Source organism: Ptychodera flava, chromosome 3, assembly GCF_041260155.1.
Source record: "Ptychodera flava strain L36383 chromosome 3, AS_Pfla_20210202, whole genome shotgun sequence".
Classification (NCBI taxonomy): Eukaryota; Metazoa; Hemichordata; class Enteropneusta; family Ptychoderidae; genus Ptychodera; species Ptychodera flava.
The window spans coordinates 16,938,656-16,959,155 of NC_091930.1; the positions used below are offsets into that span (position 1 = coordinate 16,938,656).

Sequence of the window (20,500 nt, forward strand, 5' to 3'; positions counted from 1 at the left end):
AGTACTCAAAGAATTTCTCACAAGCGGTACACCAGGAAAGAGTGGTGCGTATCTTAGGGTACAAAGATCTGTGCTCTGTGCGATTCTGGAACAGAAAATTAAAGCTTTTGCTCAAACTCTCCTCAAGAAAACTTAAGACCATTTTTTTTCGTAATCAAGAACACATATTTGAGTCGTCGTGCAAAAGTTAGGTTCGTGGAAACAAATAACGTAAAATTCGTACATATTTTAAATTCTAAATGGCCATTATACCCTGCGAAAAATGAAATTTTCAAGTTTTGCAAAAACATGGTTTTAAAAACTCAGGCTGAATTTAGTCTGTAGGCTTCACAATGAGCCTTAAAAACAGACCAGAAAAAAATTGTAAAAATTTGAGTGTCCGTGAAACTCCCTCAGTCTAACAGTTCTATCTTAAATGATAAAGTATATTTTATTAAGCATAATGTCAATATATTGATTGATTGCCAATTAGCATTTTCTTAGGAAGGCAATTAGCAAGAAACACTCCACTGAGCGAAACGTATATAAGTTCCTCATGGGTGGACACGTGTATTTCTGTATTATCCATGGGTTTAAAAATGTCAAAAAGAACTTATCGTACACGCAGCTTTGTAATCCTACATTTCTTTATTCTTTTTGCGTAATTTTAATCTTTAAATTTTGAAAGGAATGGGAAGTGGACGTTAATAGTTGCCAAAGTCTCGGTTCAAGACTATTTACAAACTAATTATTTGATTATTGCCTTCTGTGCAGCCCAGCGAATTAATCTGTGGAAAGTCCCATTACTAGTCTGGAGGTCTCCAGGGTATATTGGCATTTTAGCTCGGTTTCCAACTTTGTAGGAGCGCAATCCCAGAACTTAACATGGAGGGAATCAGCCTGTAGTTGGCAAATATGCCCATTGTGTTCGTTGGCATGTTCTTATTCACAAAGCTTTAGCTTTGCCAACTGCATGCATTGTGTGTAATATACAATGTTATCGATAACAAATGAAGTCACGCCCGGCTGTAGATTCCGCTGTTAACAATCACATTGGGCATCAGTATGAATACAGGCTGTGTCGACTGGTTGAACACTTTGCATTCGCGCTTAATTGTGATTGTAGAATAACAAACTGCAATTTGAAACCAGGAAATAAATACCGAAAATTTCACTAAAATACAGCTAATGTATAAGTTAGACGATTCACAGACATGTTTACGATACTAAGTTAAGCTGCAGGTTTTGGTGTTCAGACGATCAATTTTTATGGTATGAGGTGAGGAAGGTTTGCGCAAAAGTTTGGCAACGTTTTTTTTACGTTTTGTTTGACGTCACGTACTACTTTACCTTTAGATAAAGACAAGAAAGAAAGAAAGAGATTCGTTTCTGGTGCGTGGTATTTGCAAAAGTGATGCAGTTATACAATTTTTTTTTTGGTAATTTTCTCTCTCATTTTGGTAGAACATAACCATGGCGGTTATTGCTATTTTCCCAGGCTATAAAATTCTTCCTCTTTCATTTTAGTATAATTCAAGGGCATGACTGGACTTAGGCATTTTGATGCATTTATTTTGATAAAAGCATCAAGGAACACGATATGGTGATTCATGCAGCCTTTGCGGTAGCAGTTTGTTTTAGAATACAGTGGTAGGGGATTGTGTCTAACAATACTGGAGCGTTTCGCTCAGGTCTCGAGGTAACACGGAAGATTGACTAGAAAAGAGTCGATTTTTGTGCCTTGGGTAGAAAGCAGGGCAGTGATCGTGCATTTTATGTGCATATAAAGCAACATTGTATTTATTTATGAATAGAAAGTATCTGACCCTTGATCACTACACAAAAAGAAAGGAAATAAAATTAACCAGTCGGCAATACAACCCGATGGTTCCTAGAATTACAGTATTGTAAAACTGATTTTCTTTCCGTTAAGGTAGCATGCACCTCGAAAATCAAAGACTTACAAATTTAGCTCAAACTTTCCTTAAGGCATCTTTCAACATTTCTCTTTTAAAATCAAGTTTAAAAATCGGGGGGTCGCCATACACATTTTTGTACTGAAGAAACAAATTGCCCAAGATAACGATTTTTGAAATTCAAAATAGCCGCCATCCCGGTGTTAACTCTATGGAGAAAACTAAAATTTTCGATTTTCAAAAAGCTCAAAAAAATCATCGATGTATTTGAGCGATATACACCCATGCCCTGAATCAACAGTCAAAGTAATTGTCTCGTGATGATCCACATATAGCAAAACTCTGTCACGTGAGAAAAACAGTATTTTGATAAATCATTGGACTGCACACGCTGTTATTACTTACCTGCGCAACACACACAGAGAGTCATAGATATACCCATGCTTTCATACACATAGCATGGCACAAATAAAATTGTTAATAATATTGTTCCTTGTACTCTGCAGGACGATGCGGCAAGTCCCCGATCATCCTCCACCTCAACGAAAGTGCCAACATTACGTCTCCGAACTATCCCGATCACTATGGCGACTACGAGAAATGCAAGTGGCAGTTGTTCACGCCCGATGGGGATCAAATTGTCCTCCATTTCGACAGACTGATAGTTAGCCCCGTCGACGCCGTCAGGCTGTTCACCGGAAGGACGGACCCGGATGTGGACAAGGGAAAGAAGGAATTCATGAGGCTGCAAGGCTATGCAACTCCGAAAGAGGACATTCTAATTAATGCCAAGTACGGCTGGATTATTTTTCAAACGTTTGACACTGAGACCAATCCGGGATTTCGTGTAGTGGCCAGACCAGGTGAGTTAGAAAGCCATCAAGCATCATACATCAGGATCTATCTATTCATTTCATTTGCGCCTAGAAGAAGTGTAGCTGGCATTCGATGGCTTCATGAGTGTCTCTCCCATCATATCATTACAGATATTAATAACTGTAGACCGAACCCTTGTCTGAAGGGCGGTGTGTGCATTAACAAGCCTTTCGACTATGCTTGTGACTGTCCGAAGAAATTCGGTGGTAAAAACTGTGAGATAGGTAAGTATCCATGCAGGTCTTATTACGCAACCACTAGTGATGCTGGTTCTGTTTCCCGCTCATTTAACCCTTTGAGCGCTTTAACTTTCTCCAGCAAAAATTTTAGTGCAAAATTTTACTACTTTTTATGATTTTTTAAATATTTTTTGATAATTTTAGAGCAAATGGACATCACATTTCATAGCCCACACTTTTTTGTCAAAATTTTAGCAAAAATCTGAGAAAAATTGACTGGGAATTATTTTATAAAGGGGACAAAAATAGACTTTGGTGTTCAAACGGTCAAGGTAGAATGAACTTCGAGGACAGATGGTCTGATTTTCAAGGTTTTACAGTTCTTTTCTGATTAACCACTTTTTGGGGTTCATTATAAAGGTCTGGGAGTTGGAAATTTTTTTTCTAACGTCAAGAGTTTTAAAATGAACCCCAACCGTCATAGTTTTTCGAAAATCGAAAATTTCATTTTCTACACATAGAGTTAACACTTTGCGGCCATTTTGAATTTCAAATATCAAGAAATCTTGGGTAATTTTTCTCTGTAGAACCAAGTTTTGCACCGGGGCCCCTGACTTTTATTCTTGATTTGGTAAGAGAGTGGTCAAAAGTTTCATTGAGGAAAGTTTTACCAAAATTTTAAGTCTTACACTTTCGAGGCGCATCATTACGCATGTGCTAATGAAAGCATCTTTGGCATATAGTTTCGTTCCTAGATTGTGTTCGTTTTCTGCCCAGTTTTCTACATACTACCAAGATAAACTGACTTCATATCGATAGTTGACTTTGGCGTGCCAAATTTTCAAATAAAACACGATAGGAACTATTTTGGGATAATTGGATGTTCATATTTTTCTAATTTCACAAAAGTGTTAGGTGCCATATAGCTGAATGTTGCAATATTACAAATTACTCTTAAAAACAAGTCTGTAATGCCAAAAGAAAAGCAGATGAGATTGCATTAAAATTATTTTGTAGATTAAACAGATATCACTTCATCATATAATTATCCCAAATTAGTTCCGATGGTGTATTAAATTATTCCTCTTGCATCGCTATGTTCTTGCCAATCTTAAAGTGACGACCCATAAGCTGCATCCTTCTGTATTTTTTGATAAGATGGTCTGGGATTTCAAGCATTTCATGTAAAATTGCTTACCGAAGTGTGACAAGAACTTTTTTTTTCAAACATCGGCGATTCACTCACAACTTAGATTGCAACAACCAGATAATCTTAGCGATACAACTTAATGGCTGCTGCAAATATACGCGTAAAGGCCATAATTTAAACGACCACATTCATCGCTTTAGATTGAAATGATGTTATTTTCGGTGACCATATGGCTTAATAACGGGAATCCAAAACACTACCCTACAGATTGCACGGTACGCTTTGTAAAGTATAATGCAAGTAAGATACAGCTAATGGAGTTACACTTCACCCCACAGACAATCAGTATTAGGCTTTTGATGTCTCTGTCTGTGAGGAGACATACAAGCGTTCGGTAATATTGTTTGTTTGTCTGTCTTATGTTTATTTATTTATTTATTTATTTATTTATTTATTTATTTATTAGATTACACCCATGACTTATTTATCTACACAGGTCGATGTGGTCTTGAAAATATCACCCTATTAGCTGGCCAGACAGTCGTTGTAAAGTCGCCCAATTATCCTGACGACTATGAAGAAAACGAGAACTGCATATGGCGCATTAATACCCCGGATGGTGACTCCATATTCTTTAAGATTCTCGACTTCGACACGGAGAACTTGTACGACGTCTTCACGATCGGCTACGGAACAACCGTGACGTCGGTCGCGTCGGTGGGGTACTCGTACTCTGGCGACGAGCCGACGCCGAACGACAGCGTCTTGTTCGACAAGGAAATTTGGATGCAATTCGAATCTGACAGTGGTAATAACTTCCGCGGATTCAAAATTCAGTTGACGGCCGGTAAGTGTTTGTCAAGGTTTTCCATGGAGGTGTCCGTTTGATATATAGTTTGAGCGTACTTGTGACTATCTAGATATTTGTGGTTATATCAACAACATGTATACGACGGGCAGTTTTTGCAGTAAAGTTATTTGATTTAACGAGATGTTGAGATATGATTCATTCGTGTTTAGTCAAGGTTTGCTGACGAAAGAGCTACGTTGATAGCCTGCTATTGCACGAAAACAGTCTCTTAAAAACGCGAGGAGAGCAAAATATATTACTACCATGCGTCTTTCTTATTTTCTTTATCAATTGATTGGTCATTCTTAGCTCATGTATTCACACACGTTAGCTTATGCGACGGTCGCAGTGATGTCTGTCTGTCTGTCTATCTGTTGGCGCGATATCTCGGATCCAAGTCAAATCTTACTTATAGATTTAGTTTGCAAATGGCTAGACTCGTCTAGATTTTAGAGGCTGTGTCTTGCATATTTTTCGATTATTAGAATAATTAATGACAGCAGAAAAAAAACACGATGTACTTTGGGAATGGCAGTCCAACAATTTTATCAGGCTTGCTACAAACGTAGATCTCACTGGGATATATCAGCGGTGAAAGATACTAAGGAATGACATGTTAGTTAATTGCTAATTTGAATATTTAGGGATTTTCCTAATAAGGGATATAATTCTGAATTAACATGATTATAGTTAACCAAATTCGCTGTGTGCATTAGAGATACAATGATATAACATTTTTGGAAGTCATTTAGTATTTTCCAACAGCGAATTACTGATTTGCATATTTAACGAGCTTTACTTATTACGGTTCTGTATCTGGGGTGAATTTATTAAAGTTTACGAAACTTGCTATATGTATATTGAAGATGATATGCTTTATATTATTGAAGGTCATTAGGCATTCTTCCTTCAGTGACTATTACTTTATATAATTAACGAATTTTCTAATTTGGGATATAGCTCGATTGACTAGATCAAAATTTACGAAAATTGCTATGTACATTGGAGATACTATGATGATACTATGATATAACATTCATGAAAGTTGCATTGAAGATGCCATAATAACATTTCACTGAAAGTCTAGCATATTTACAGCTTCTAGTTACTACCGTGCATACGTAATTATTTTTCAAAATTAGAAATGTAGGACTGGAAGGAATGTTATTAAATTTAAGTAGTGGATTGATGAGACAACTATATTGTATAATGAAAGATGTTTTGCATTTTCATGACAGACAATAGTACAATTTGCATATCTAATGAGCTTTCACAGTTTGGCTTATACATCTTGAAGGGCTTGCTATGTAAATTGGTGATAATGACAGCAAAGAAATTTAGTATTTTTATTTCAGCCAATTACATAATATTATACTAAATGCTGTTGATCATAACAGTTTCAAATATCGTTGCAGACTTGTGGTAAATGTTTGAATTTTCAGACAACTGCAACACATACTGAAACACAGGAGCATTTTCAATTTATATCTGGTAAATCTGCTTGCTACGCAGGATTATAGAAATTTTTTTAAGGTCACCCAGTCACCGATAAAATCCACTTGGTGGAATGCCACAACTTGTAACATTATCTCCAGGGTGACATGCAATGACTTAGCTACATTACAACATATAGCCGGATTTCTTTTGTTCACGAGTGATAAATTGGCAAATATTTGGTTCCCTTGAACAGATGTGGATAACTGTGCGCCTGAACCGTGTCAGAATGGCGCCACGTGTAGCAACGAAAAGTTCCGCTATACCTGCATTTGTCCAAACGGCTACGAAGGACCACGGTGCGAAATAAGTAAGTAATACGCCAATCAAAGTAGCTTCCGCCCGATGTACAGGCAGTACTGGGCTACATTTACAGGAATATGTCAATCTTTTTACTAGAACGTCAGTGACGTAAAAGAAAGTTAACAGGCAGGTTGCTGTTTTTCAGTGGACGCGAACAGAACGGTTCTCTCGTAGCGAGCCCAGATCTCGCGAGATATGGATTCAATGCATTTGTTAATTGTTAGCTAAGTGATGTAAAGCAAATCTGTGATTGAAAGTTGTCGGTGTGCGTAGTTTAGTTCACATCAGTAACTGTGTGCAACCTCTATACTGTAGATTTTGTGTTCTTCGTCCTGCGTTACAAGACAGGTTTCTGCACATGCGCAAACTGAGCAAGATCTCGTAGAGTCACGTGAAACACGAAAATTGTTCTTTATCAATTTTGTGTAATGTTTGCTTTTATCAAACCGCATACAATTCACTATTATCACGTACAGGCCAACAATAAACAGTGATTTTGCTGTTATACGACGACAGAAGTGTGCGGTTATTTTTCGAGATTCCAGGAATGTGTGAACGGGGATATCTTCTTTTTGTATATATTTATCTATTTTGTCTGAAAAGTTTCAGCGGTTAAGACAGGTCATAGAGTCTACGTACTGATAGTGAAAAGAACGAAGCATGGGACGTTGACAAGAAACACTGTGCGCCCTCATTGAAATCGCAACAAACTTGAATGAAAAATCCCCTTCAACTGGTTGTTCCTTCTGTAGAGTCTTGTGGCACTGAAGACATTGTTGTAACTGAAGAAAAGATCATAAATAGTCCCAATTACCCGGGAAACTACGACAACAACATGCTGTGCACCTGGCGGTTCTCCGCTCCCAGCGACAAGGAGATGGTGGTGCGCTTCCTCGAGTACGACGTGGCCGACTTCAGTGACGTCATCACCATCGTGGAGGAAAGCGAGTCGTACGAGCTGAAGAAGGTGGAGTTCTCCAAGCATAACAGGCTGCCGGCCGAAGTTTTAGTGCAATCGCCCAATATGAGAGTTACTTTCCGCACGGGACCGCGCGGCACTGGCAAGGGCTTCAGAATGAAAGTGATGACCGGTAGGAAATTTTATATCCATATACTCAAAGAATATTTAGTTTCAGGGGTTTCTACGGTGGCCCAAAACTACCTGTTCTCCGCATTCAAAGTCTGCGTCGCATTCAATTGTTTTTCTCTCACATATGTCTCCGCATTCCAAGTCTGCTTCGCATTCAATTGTTTTTCTCTCACATATGTCTCCGCATTCAAAGTCTGCGTCGCATTCAGTGGTTTCATCACTAGCTAGTGCCTGAACAACTTCCGTGCAAGCAACCCTTGTGTACACAACCCAGGTCACTGACATGTTGGCGGCGAGTACACCCATACAGCAATGCATCCAGTCACCGTGGCAAGGCTTCGATTGGGCGAGCAATGCTGTTGTCAAACTCATTTCGGAAGTAGAGCGACATCACAGAATCTTATGCCGTGCAGACCAAACTGTGTACAATGCTACGACAATAAATTTATAGTTTCAGATGGGCCCAAGTCTTTAACGCCCCATGTCTGCAAATTGGCCGTCGAAATTCGAACAAAGCACAATAAAATAATCTTCTTTTTGATTATGCTTATTTTGTTTTTATGACAACCTATTGTCAACGGGCAAGACTGAAAGTTAGTTGATAACAAGAAATTTTGTGTCAATTGTTAGTAGCAAAAGGGTTATAGGTTTAGTGGTTGGGGTTATTATTTAGATCCCTGTAAGTCGTAAAATCAATGTTTTTGTTAACTGGACCATAACGGTGCTGACCTATAGTAGCCGTAATTTCAACTTCTTTTTACATTGCTATGTTATGTTTGTAAATAGATTTTCGATCTGTGCTCTTCCAGAAATCACGTTTAAATGCCGAGAGTTCAACTTTTGAACGCCGCTTGTATGAGGCTAATTTTATTGTTGGCATCTGAATTTAGGGCTGACTACAATTCGTTTGACAACATAATATTGCGTATTGTAAACCATGCATTCAATTCACACTGCTAATACTAAAGTTTACGTTTTAATTTATTTTGGTAAAAATAAGAAAGCATACCTCTTGTACAGAACAAAAAACAAACGCCCTCTAAGTTCGTGTTGATTACTTTCGGCAGACGTTGACGACTGTCTCTCAGACCCGTGTCGTAACGGAGGCGAGTGTATCAACGGCGCCTTTCGCTACAACTGCGTCTGTCCCATAGACTACGATGGTGATAACTGTGAAATAGGTAGGTTACCCATCGGATGTTGAACATTTTGCATTGAGAATGCTTTTCAAATCTACGGCGCTTGCGTGGATCGAAAACGAGAAATTTTGCTACACGGTCAAAATCGATAATCGACCAAACTACTGGTAGGTTACCCATCGAATATTGAACATTTTGCGTTGAATGCTTTTCAAATCTACGGCGCTTGCGTGGATCGAAAACGAGAAATTTTGGTACACGGTCAAAATCGATAATCGACCAAACTACAAAACACTGAATTCAGAAATCGTGTATTCAACCCAAAACAAGGTGATCAATCGGTTGAAAATGCTCGGTTTAAATTTCGATGTCACAAAATTTATTCAGCCCAAAACAGGGTGATCAATCGGTTGAAAATGCTCGGTTTAATTTCGACATAAAATTGACAGCAAATGCGCTAATTAAGTTAAGCATGCTCACCATTTAAAAAAGTGATGTTTATTCCAAGCAGGAGGGAAGCAACTTTAACATCGAATGATTGATTTTGCATAAGTCGCCTAGAGCTGTTTAGTTGTGAAATTATGTTTTGTCTATGTAAATCTATGATGTCGGCATTAAATCACTCACATATTAAAACATGTTTATCGTGAGAATTCTCGTTTTAACAGACAAGCGAATTGTGTCGTATAAACAACCGAAGATGTAGTCTTTCCATCAAGCGGAATTAGATTAGTTCAGTTTTCTTAAGAGGTCGCGTAACTTTAACGCCATTCATTCATGAAATCCAATTTTAGGTTTGCAATCAAAACTGCAATCCAGATGTGTTGAAACTGTCTTCACTCTGTGAATATGAAATGTTTCTGGAAGCTTAGAGACGAGAATCTCAGTAAGAGCTGCTCCGTCATCACAACAGAACACTATGACTACGCAAGCCTCACTTCCCGAAACCCTTATCTACTCACAGATAGATGCGGCACACGAGAAATTCACCTTCGCCTTGGACAAACCGCCACTATCACGTCACCGAACTATCCCAAGAACTACCTCAACGATGAGCGGTGCACCTGGCGAGTTCACGCCCTGGACGAGAGCGACGAGATCGTGATTCGCCTCGTCCTCTTCACCACCGAGATGTACAACGACAACTTGAAGATCGGACCGGGCGGCGACCCCAAAGCCGACGGGGAACTCTTCATGAGCGGGAACATATCGCGTGGATCGACGGAAGTCATAGCCGACGTCGATGCTTGGCTCACTTTCACCAGTGACGACATGACTACGTACCCTGGTTTTGAAATCCAGGTGACAGCAGGTGAATACATTTATTTTAAAATGTGTAAATCTATGAATTGTTGTATTACATAACGAATGGATGTAAAGATGGGCCGTAAAGTTAAATCAAGGAATATAGATATGATCGAATCAAATTTATAGGTTGTCTGTCGATGTTGATCGGCGGAGACGTCAAGGGAGAAAATGGAAGACTATGATGTGATATCAATTGTGACGAATGTTGAGGAAAATCTATCAAGAGTGAGTTTGCATGGTGACTTCAGAGTTTCCAGATCTTGATTTCGACTGTGACGGAGAAACAGATAAAGCTGCATGTATGAGTGTTCAGTTTATCTCAATGGTGTATTTTCAAGTAGAGTGTTTGTGGTTAGATACTCCAGCCCGTGATGATTGTTGATGATGATTATGATGATGATGATGATGATTATGATGATGATGATGATGATGACTTCGACGACAAAGAAATCAACAACGACAACGATGATAATGATAGTGGTCGTAGTAATGACAACTGTGATTATAACATTTGTCGTGTGATGGATGACATAATTTTGCTTCCGACTCATAAACAGGATTAGTGTCGCCAAATGCTAATTAACTATAAACAGTCTCAACACCGCCAACGCTTCCGTTCTCTTTACACTTACCTAATATTTGTCATCTTGAAAACTGTCCAATTCTCAGTTGACAAAAATGTAGACAGCATATTATACGGTGGATTATTTGGGGAACGTTTTTGCATAAGTTACCCAACAACGGATAGAACTTTGTTTTCATTTTATATATGTTCTCGGTTGTCATCTCAGAGGATTAGGGAGATAACCTTTAGCATACATTCGACATATGATATAATTTGACATATTATCAAATGCACGCGTTTGCATGTAACACTTTCTGTCATTGTAGATATTAACAACTGTTCGTCCCAGCCATGTCAATACAGTGGCGTGTGCATCAATGGTATTATGGACTATCGGTGTCAATGTCTGCAACAATTCTCTGGTGTCCACTGTGAGATTGGTGAGTAAAGATTACAAAACCGACGTGTATACCGAAAATGATAGAATATTGACGGTTTTGTACTATAAACTCTATAAAGTTCGACCGGTTGCATTGACCGATCATGTTTCAGACTGGCTTTAACTTGTCCAGGGTAGTGTTCAACAAACGGCTGGTCAACGCTAATGTCTTCCGCAGTTTATAGAATCAGTCATCTTAGAGATCATCGAACTTTTGACGAGGCATCTATTCTTATCTAGATCTAGTATTACGAACGGACAGCTTTTACGGGAGCAATATTAACAGCAAAAGCAGCAACAAAAACAACGGCAGGATCGACATCGACAAGAAAAACAATGACAAAAACAACGCCGACAACAATATTAGCAACAGCGACTACAACGCCGACAAAAACGACATCAGCACACGACTACTATAAAAATGTCACCAGTCGTAACACTAATGACATTTTACTAATATCATTCACGTCTACAATCTCCAAATTGTTCTGACGGAATAATACAACTTATCCCAACATTATAAACATATTGTCGTTCACTTTTAACCAGCACGCTGTGGTCCTGGTAAAATCCCCCTGCTCTACGGCCAGAGGGTGAATGTGACGTCACCAAACTACCCTGACGACTACGAAAAGAACGAAGCCTGCCAGTGGAGATTTGAAGCCGTCAACGGAACTGAGATCGTCTTCGAGATTCTGGAGATGGAGACCCAGGCCTTGTTCGACGAACTTAGCGTTGGCGTTGGTCAGGTGCCCGGACAAAACTCGTTTAAGAGACTCAGCGGTGGGGACAAGGCCAACGGCTCTATCATCGTTCCGGACAGATTTGCATGGATGACCTTTGAAAGTGACCTGGTTATACAGAAGAGTGGGTTTTTACTGCAAGTTGCGGCAGGTTTGTGGCTTTTATTGAACTTCTAGTATCATGAAAAAATTGAAATTTTGATGCACATGTGTATTTCGAAATTGAGCAGAAATTTGAAGGGACAGTATTCTACAGGTCAACTGTCTTGGGCTTGACTTTCACCCTGCAAACATTGTTTAATTTATATCATAATAATATAATTACTGTCTTTCACAAAATCAGTATCATCATCATCATCATCATCATCGTCATTGTCATCGTCACCACTATTATTATCATCTTAATCATCTTCTCCGCCGTCATCATCATCATCACCCTCATCATCATCATTATTATTGTCAACTTAAGTTTCCTAAAAATGGCTATCCATTGGCTTACTTTGCCTATTTTATACCCTCGATCTCCATCGTCCGCAAAATTATAATCACCGTCAACTATATTCAACAGATATCGACGACTGTTGGTCAAATCCCTGCCAGAACGGAGGCAGCTGCATCAATGCGGCTTTTCATTACGTCTGCAAGTGCGTTGGTGTTTATAACGGCGTCAACTGTGAAATGGGTAAGCCGAACCCCGTATTTTAGTGATATCAAGTGTTCTAGTAGCGCCAGTATCTGTAATAACTGATTCTTTGTTTACTAGTTTTGTGTCAACTACGGTTTCTCGTTCTACCACCCAGCAAGCGTTGATATGCCAGGTGTTCAGCCACCAACTCTGCCTGTACATGTGTAGATTGCATCGTCGTTCTGGTTTAGACTATCATTCAAATGTATACGATTGACAGTGCATTTTACATGTGTAGCTCTTTATTGACAATTTTGTTGGGAGGATAATAAGAATAATGCCATGCATATTGACGTACAAACTAACACCTGTGAAAAAAATCACCAAAAGTTACAAGTAATCGAACTTTAAATTGTCAGGCAGTACAGAGTCTCCTGTGATTTTGTGGTGCAAAGGCAAAGTCACGTACATCAGTGTATTGCAGTAAATCCGTGAAGAGATAAATGACGCAGTGTAGTTTTGACAAACTAGCTCGCCTTACTCATTGGTTTATGTGAACGATATAACGAATGCTAGAAGGGGACTGAACGACAAGATTTCAACCGTGTGTGAGTAAGCAGTGCCGTTTACAAGTGATGTTCATGCATTAAATTAAATGAAGATTTTACTCTGAAGGCGGCCTTTCCGGTTTTACATATCATTACTTATGATAAAAATTGGCGTAATGATTTTCGTTCTCGAAAAGATGAATGTCACATTTCGTTGCCATGCGCATGTTGGGCAAACACTGGTGTCTCTTTTACGTTCAAGTATATCTTCCCCATTTGAAACGCCAAACGTTTTTTGAAAGTAATTTTATTACAATGCATCAAGTTTTCTATCTTGTCCATTTGGCCAGACGAATGTGGAGTTAGCGAGTTTTATGTCACTGCCAACCAGACAGTCAACATAACATCACCGAACTACCCTTCCAACTATCCGCACGACGTCTTCTGTAATTGGACGGTTCATGCCGCCGACAACGCCACCATGGGTTTCGCCATCGACGTCGTCGAGGTCCGCACTGCCCAGTACGCTGACAGAGTGGTAGTCGGCAGCAAGGCAGGTAGACACAGGGTGTTTTATGGTGTGTACGGCAGCGAGACATTCCTGATGGAAGTGCGCCATCTATGGATAACATTCACCACAAATGGCATGTCTACGTCGAAAGGGTTTGCGTTGGAGATTAAAGCAGGTATGGCAAGTTCTGTACTTCTTGCCAAATAGAAAGTATAGAGGATACTGTTATTTTTTCCAGATACTTCGGCCATCTGTTAAGGAAATTGACGTGAGAAAGGCTGGTCAATTGTGACATTTTATTTTCTACCTTGAACACGATTGGAACTAATTTTGGATAATTCGATATTGAAGTAATGTCGATTTAATCCTCAAATGTTATCTCATCTGCTTTTCTTTTCATAATACACTCTTGGGTTTTTTTGAGTAATTTGCAATATTGCGAAATTCAGCTATATGGCACCAAACACTTTGAGAAATTTGCTAAATATGAGAATCCAATCATCACGAATTAGTTCCAATCGTGTTCTTGTATAATAACAACCTTACATCTAATGGCTAAGCGGTTACATTTCTAAAATAACTAATGAAAATTAATAAAAAGTTGCCATTTTTACTCTCAACATCTTTGATTTGATTATTAAACGCGTTTTGAGCGTTCGAGATGGAAATCATATTTCAAGTAATTTTTAATGAATTGAAGACCCACCTTTACGAATCTCCAGAAATTATGATTTATCCACGAAAAAAAACAACCTTGGGCGATGCTATTAATGGATCCTTCTCGCGTTACTTGCATTACTTACCATTGTAATCTCAATGAGTGTCCCCTTAAGGGGCGACGTCAAAAGTTCGATGTTTGAAAAAAAACTTAATTGCTCAAGTTTGGGGTGGGCGTTTTTGGCCAAATTAATTTCTGTGCAGTCAAAAACGATTTAACGTCTTTTTGGCAAATTTTACGATTTCAAGACTGTTTTTGGACGCTAAAACGATCCAGTCACCTGTATTTTTGTTACTTTATAGTGGTTTTCAATTTTTATTTAATTCAATGGTACATTGGTACGTCGTTTGAAAGAATTAGTACAGGGTATGAGTCCGCAATGTTTTCAATTTTAGGTCAGTTAAGTTAGAAGGGGGGGGGTGGGGGGGGGGTCTGAGGCCAAACTTAAGCAATTAAGTTAGATTTATTATATTGAACTTTTGATGTTGCCCCTAACGGTGTTTGTGTTTCAGATTTCAATGAATGCATCAGCAGCCCATGTCAGAATGGCGGTACCTGTATGCCTGGCTTCTTCGCCTATGCTTGCGAGTGCACGCAAAGATTCACGGGAGTCAACTGCCAAATCGGTGAGTGCGCATGACAATAGCCTCGACCCAGTGTGAAACTTTAATCGATTTAAATGTAGTGTAAATTTATATAAAGAAAAATTAGGAGAACGTAAATCAGTTATAAGGGAGTATATCACCGACAAAGTCAGTCGGTAAAATACGAAATTATCTTCGGTTCATGTCCGACAACAAGATACAAACTACATACTTTATGCACAACGGATATCATATACACGAAAGCTTCAAACGACTTCAAATCATTTAAACAATTCTTACAATTACAGAACTAAGCGCACATTGCCAAGAATCAATGCCATTTGTTTCGCAAAGGTAAAGTTATGCACCACGTGTTTGTCCCGAAGATCTGCTTCACTGTAAGTGAGAAACGGTAGTAGTCGACAATTTTGACATACAGAATAACAATCATTTAACCATTTTCCAACTCTTTTCCTGATCAGATCGATGTGGGGACACATATGTCAGCGTTAACGTAGGTCAATACGCCACTATAACGTCTCCGGGTTACCCGGATGAATACCTTAACAACGAACGATGCCTTTGGTCAGTTTATGCTGAGAACGGAACGGAGCTCCACTTCTGGTTTCTGTCATTTCAAACCGGAACTGAGGACTTTGTCGTCATCAACCCACCCGACCACAACACGATCAATTTCTCCGACGAGCTCCCTCCCGACTCGAAGTTCCACGTTCGAAGCAACCGAGTGTGGATCTTGTTTACGTCCAATGCCAAGGTCACCAACACTGGCTTTGAATTGAAAGTCACTGCAGGTAATGGCCAGAATTTCAAAAAATCATCTTTTTTCCCTTTAGTTGTTTGCAGAGAGTTCAAGGGCCAATGTCACCAGTTACTGAAGTTCCAATAAACGTACACATCAAGTGTGACGGATATACATAGTTATAGAAAGACGGTGGTGTGTTAGTAATGTTCCGATGTCCTCTAACCCGCTTGGTGTGGAACTGTCGTTTAGTTATAGATAAAAAACGAAAAACAATAGACAAATTATAAGCCATTGGAAAAACATTGGTTGTTTGAAATATCTACATATATTATACATTCATATAATGTTAATTTGACATTTTACCTTCAATCTGCCGTATGCGCTTCAACAAAGGAATGCGAAAACTCAAATAGCATTCCAGAAATAAGTCTAACTGCGCACGGTAACAAAAACATTACAGTCAGCTGTTTGGAAAAAATGACAGAAATTTCTGCAAAGAATCGAACAGAAATCAAGTATTACTCTGTTTACAAAATACAGTCAACCGTTTGCCAATGAGGGACTTGATAGCTAGATGATGTTGGTGATACAACTTGTCTTTTTATCAGAAAGATGATACCTCTAACATAAATTTAATATGAAATCATTAAAGTTTATCTTCGACATGATAGTCATTTGCATATTTTTAATGCTTAATAAGCAGAATATGGCTGATCGTTTCAACACTCCATGAAATCACGTTCATAATATATAGGCACTTGTATTCAAAAAGGTGTTCCTCAATCTTGCACCGTAACCTACTAACACTCTCCTTTTACATTGATTCTGAAGCTAGAGGGTATGAAAAGTGAAGCTATACAAATGAAAAATCAGGGTATGTGTATTTTTCTTTTTGCAGAACCTGCACTGAACAGCAACTTTAAGCGATACAGTCTGTACGATGAGGTAAGCTTGCCGTGGGATCCCGCCGAGCACTTCTGTGAAAGCGCAGGTGGTAAACTGGCCAAGATACACGACAAGAGCATCTTTGATCACGTGTCGAAGCTGATTGAGAGCGAAGGGATCGTGGATCCACGCTACTGGATCAACGCCGTGAAGGAATCGGAGAAGTCTACTTGGTCGACCAAGGACGATGAAAGTCTGGCTTGGTTCAATTTGGAAAGTGATAGCCAGGACTGGGGCACAAACAGGAGATGTGCAAAACTCAGGTGAGCATAGATCGACCGTGCCTATACTCTCTGGAAGTTATTTTGAGTGGAAGAGAGTAAAACAAAGTTGCCCTGTTCAGGATTTTTCACTCAAGATATAGAACACATGTATATGGTTTACCAACCACACAAACTTTGCTATACAAGATCACTCCGCGGTACCAAATGGACTGGAACACCGGCCGAATAACTTGGGAGCTCGGTGTAAAATATGTGACTTAACCCCTTCAACAAACATCCTCGCATCCTTCTTTATGCTATATATTTCTTTCTACTTTGTTATGAATTTTTGTGAATTTGTGATTTTTTTTTATTTTTTTATCGTTTGCTACAGGTACAAGAAATCAAGTGAGTTAGCTTGGACCGATTCGCGTTGTTCCGTAGAGGAAAACTTCATCTGCGAATTTGATGGTAGGTAACCGTATAGATTTCTATATATGTGGCAACCTAGATCAACAGACCCTCCACTCACCCACCTACCTACCTATTGCCTACCTACCTACCTACCTACCTACCTACCTACCTACCTACCTACCTACCTACCTACCTACCTACCTACCTACCTACCTACCTACCTACCTACGTACCTACCTACCTACCTACCTACCTACCTAACTACCTACCAACATTTCGCACATTACTACATGCAATACCTTGCATTAATTAACATTTACGTCATTCCCATTTTCAGGCCTTCTAAATGTTGCTTTCCTGAAGCCCGCCCTCTACAGAACCTCGGAAAGGGGTGAGGTAATTCAAGCTGACCATATAGTGGATGGCTCTATCGACTGTACCTTTTCTCTGCCGCAAGAAGGTGTGGGCCGTGATGAAACTGTAACTTGGGAGATAGATCTGAAAGTCTACGTCCAAATAATTGGCGTTAGATTGTACCTTGCTGATAAGTCCAACGACGGTAAGTAATATTGACTTCATGCTTCATCGAAGTTGAAAGAAATTTAGCACAGGCCCATATAAATGTTGCCAAATCAATTTCATAGAAAAAGGGTAGCACGACGGGGTTAAAATATAGAATACTTTGCCATCTAGTTCTTCACTTCTATCATTCAAAAGAAATTGCAAGTGCCATTTTTTAAATAGATGGGTTAATCTTACTTTATGCAATTTTTAAATTTGTTATTAGATTTTTTTTAATTGTAGCGTTTTTTACATTTTTTTCAGTATAAAGTTTTCTTCCTGAATAATTTTTTAATGTAAATATTGTAAATGTTGTCATACTCGACTCTGTGTGAGAAGAGCCTCAGGCTCAACAGTTTATTGAGTTTAAATAAAGTCTAATAATAAAATAATAATAATAATACACTATCAACAAAGTCAGGGAAAAGCTAGCACTGGCCTGATATTACAGCCCCCTCAAATTCAGAGAAAAAGAATATATTACATGTATATATATATATATGCATATATATATATATATATATTTTTTTTTTTTTTTTTTTTTTTTTTTTCCAATCAAATTCGTACAAAGAGGTAGCACATCACAGGCCTGATCAGGAAAAACGATAGCACAGGTCTCATGATAAATAAAATTATTGATTCTCACAAAACTGAGACTGTAAAAGCTTTGCTTACTCAAAGAAATTCAAAATGAGCTCCCCAAGCGGTAAATCATATAGTTCCCGAAGCGCAATCTCTCTTATTTATAGTTACAAAATTATGTGATAATTTTTTTACTTCATGCAGACACCGCAACCATCAACGTGAATGGCCTGGAAGTGAGGCTCGGTATGGATTCTATTCTGTGCGCTAGCGTCAACGTGGAGCAATCTATACCAAAGATAGCATTAAAGTGTGACTATTTGACCTTTGGTCGTCGTGTACGTATTTCTCTACCGTACGAAAGACTGTTCTCTGTCAGTCTGTGTGAAGTCCAAGTCTTTGCTATGTTAGGTAAGCCTTATACGCCACTCTTTGCACCTGGTTGCTTTTTTCCATATTTTTTGCCATAATTCGCTGAATACTATCGCAAGGCTATACACGTGGTTTGTGTGTGTGTTTGTGAATGGTGTCGGTATGCGCAAAAAATAGCTTACGTGATCGAATGTAGGAACTTTGTTGCCAAACCAAATTGCTGTCTTATTGTATAGTTTTTCAAAAAAGAAAATATGAAAAAACTAACGCATTTTGTCTCAACCAGTGAAGTTATGATCTTTTGAAGTGTTGAAAACAGGAGAAAACAGAAATCTGGAAGTTTAATGATTTCCATACATTTTTTTAAATCTACATTTCTTTCACACCAAACGTTGGAGTGTTTGTCATGCTGAGAAATAAACCCTGCCAATATTCCAATCATGCGCTACAAATTTCTGAAAATTGACTGAATAATGTGGAAAAAGAATGCTGTGTAACGTACATCGAGTGTTGGTAATATCTTTAAAGTTGACAAGAATATGTTAACATTAAAAAACCATTTAGGGCATACTATGAGGTAACAATGGAGTTATGAATGAATTTAATCTCAATACTGCAGAGTCGATCATTATAAATTAACAACGTTTGCTGATGGATAATGGAAAGATGTGCTACGGTACTGGATTTGGAATATCATTACATATAATACGATTGGAACTAATTTGGGATAATTGGCTTTCCATAGTTTTCAAATTTCTCAAAGTTGTTAGGTGCCTTGTAGCTGAATGTTGCAATATTACAAATTACTCATAAAAACAAGTGTGTAACTTAAAAAAAAGCCGATGAGCTTACATTTGGAGATTAAACAGACATTACTTCACCATCCAATTATCCCAAATTAGTTCCAATCGTGTTATATGTTAATAAATAAGCTACAAGACATGCCGTGAAAATCTTTCAAAAACAATGATGTTGTTTATGTATCCTACGAATCGTGGATTTATTGTTTAAAAATTTCCAGTAATCATCGTTCTTCCGTGTCGTCATATATATATATATATAATATATATATATATATATATATATATATATATATATATATATATATATATATATATATATATATATACATATATTATCGCAGACACACAGGTGACATGCGCAGACGAACTCAACCTATCCTGTCCTGACACGACAATGTTGGATGTTATGTACATCAACTATGGCAGAACATCATCATCCATTTGTCCCGGAGACTCGCCGGAGTTACTGCATACCAATTGCTACATCAAAGACCCCAGCCTGGTAGATTTCGTCAGCACATGTGAATCTTCTAGCAGCTGCCGCTGGGAGCGCTCTAAGTCCTTCTTATCAAACCCGCAATGCGCAAGAACGTCGCCATATTTGGAAACAGCTTATCAGTGTAAGTTGTCACTATACAATGTCTCGATTATAGCTTACGAAACTTCTATGCTGGAATATTAAATAACAAGAATCGTAGAAATTTTGCATATTTTGATATAAAGTTTAAGACTCGTTTAGATCTCGAATTCCTATGAAAAGAAAGGATTCATTACCAATTATACCATCTAGATGTTTCCGTATAGTATATGCAAATGACAATGAATCGAAAATGTACAACC

The 20,500-nt window shown here is 38.5% G+C and overlaps 1 protein-coding gene across 1 annotated transcript in view; it reads left to right on the forward strand.

Annotated features, from left to right (window-relative positions):
* The window catches only part of LOC139129641 (uncharacterized), a 59,443-nt gene that overhangs the window by 19,821 nt on the left and 19,122 nt on the right, over positions 1 to 20,500 (forward strand). Inside the window, exons 3-20 of the mRNA XM_070695304.1 lie at positions 2,402 to 2,758; positions 2,882 to 2,995; positions 4,597 to 4,947; positions 6,641 to 6,754; positions 7,500 to 7,838; positions 8,905 to 9,018; positions 9,941 to 10,288; positions 11,176 to 11,289; positions 11,838 to 12,182; positions 12,600 to 12,713; positions 13,555 to 13,890; positions 14,946 to 15,059; positions 15,500 to 15,829; positions 16,679 to 16,988; positions 17,323 to 17,399; positions 17,680 to 17,901; positions 18,690 to 18,896; positions 20,002 to 20,280. Of these exons, the coding sequence (XP_070551405.1) occupies positions 2,402 to 2,758; positions 2,882 to 2,995; positions 4,597 to 4,947; positions 6,641 to 6,754; positions 7,500 to 7,838; positions 8,905 to 9,018; positions 9,941 to 10,288; positions 11,176 to 11,289; positions 11,838 to 12,182; positions 12,600 to 12,713; positions 13,555 to 13,890; positions 14,946 to 15,059; positions 15,500 to 15,829; positions 16,679 to 16,988; positions 17,323 to 17,399; positions 17,680 to 17,901; positions 18,690 to 18,896; positions 20,002 to 20,280 (4,185 nt within the window). The remainder of the gene's footprint in view (positions 1 to 2,401; positions 2,759 to 2,881; positions 2,996 to 4,596; positions 4,948 to 6,640; positions 6,755 to 7,499; positions 7,839 to 8,904; positions 9,019 to 9,940; positions 10,289 to 11,175; positions 11,290 to 11,837; positions 12,183 to 12,599; positions 12,714 to 13,554; positions 13,891 to 14,945; positions 15,060 to 15,499; positions 15,830 to 16,678; positions 16,989 to 17,322; positions 17,400 to 17,679; positions 17,902 to 18,689; positions 18,897 to 20,001; positions 20,281 to 20,500) is intronic.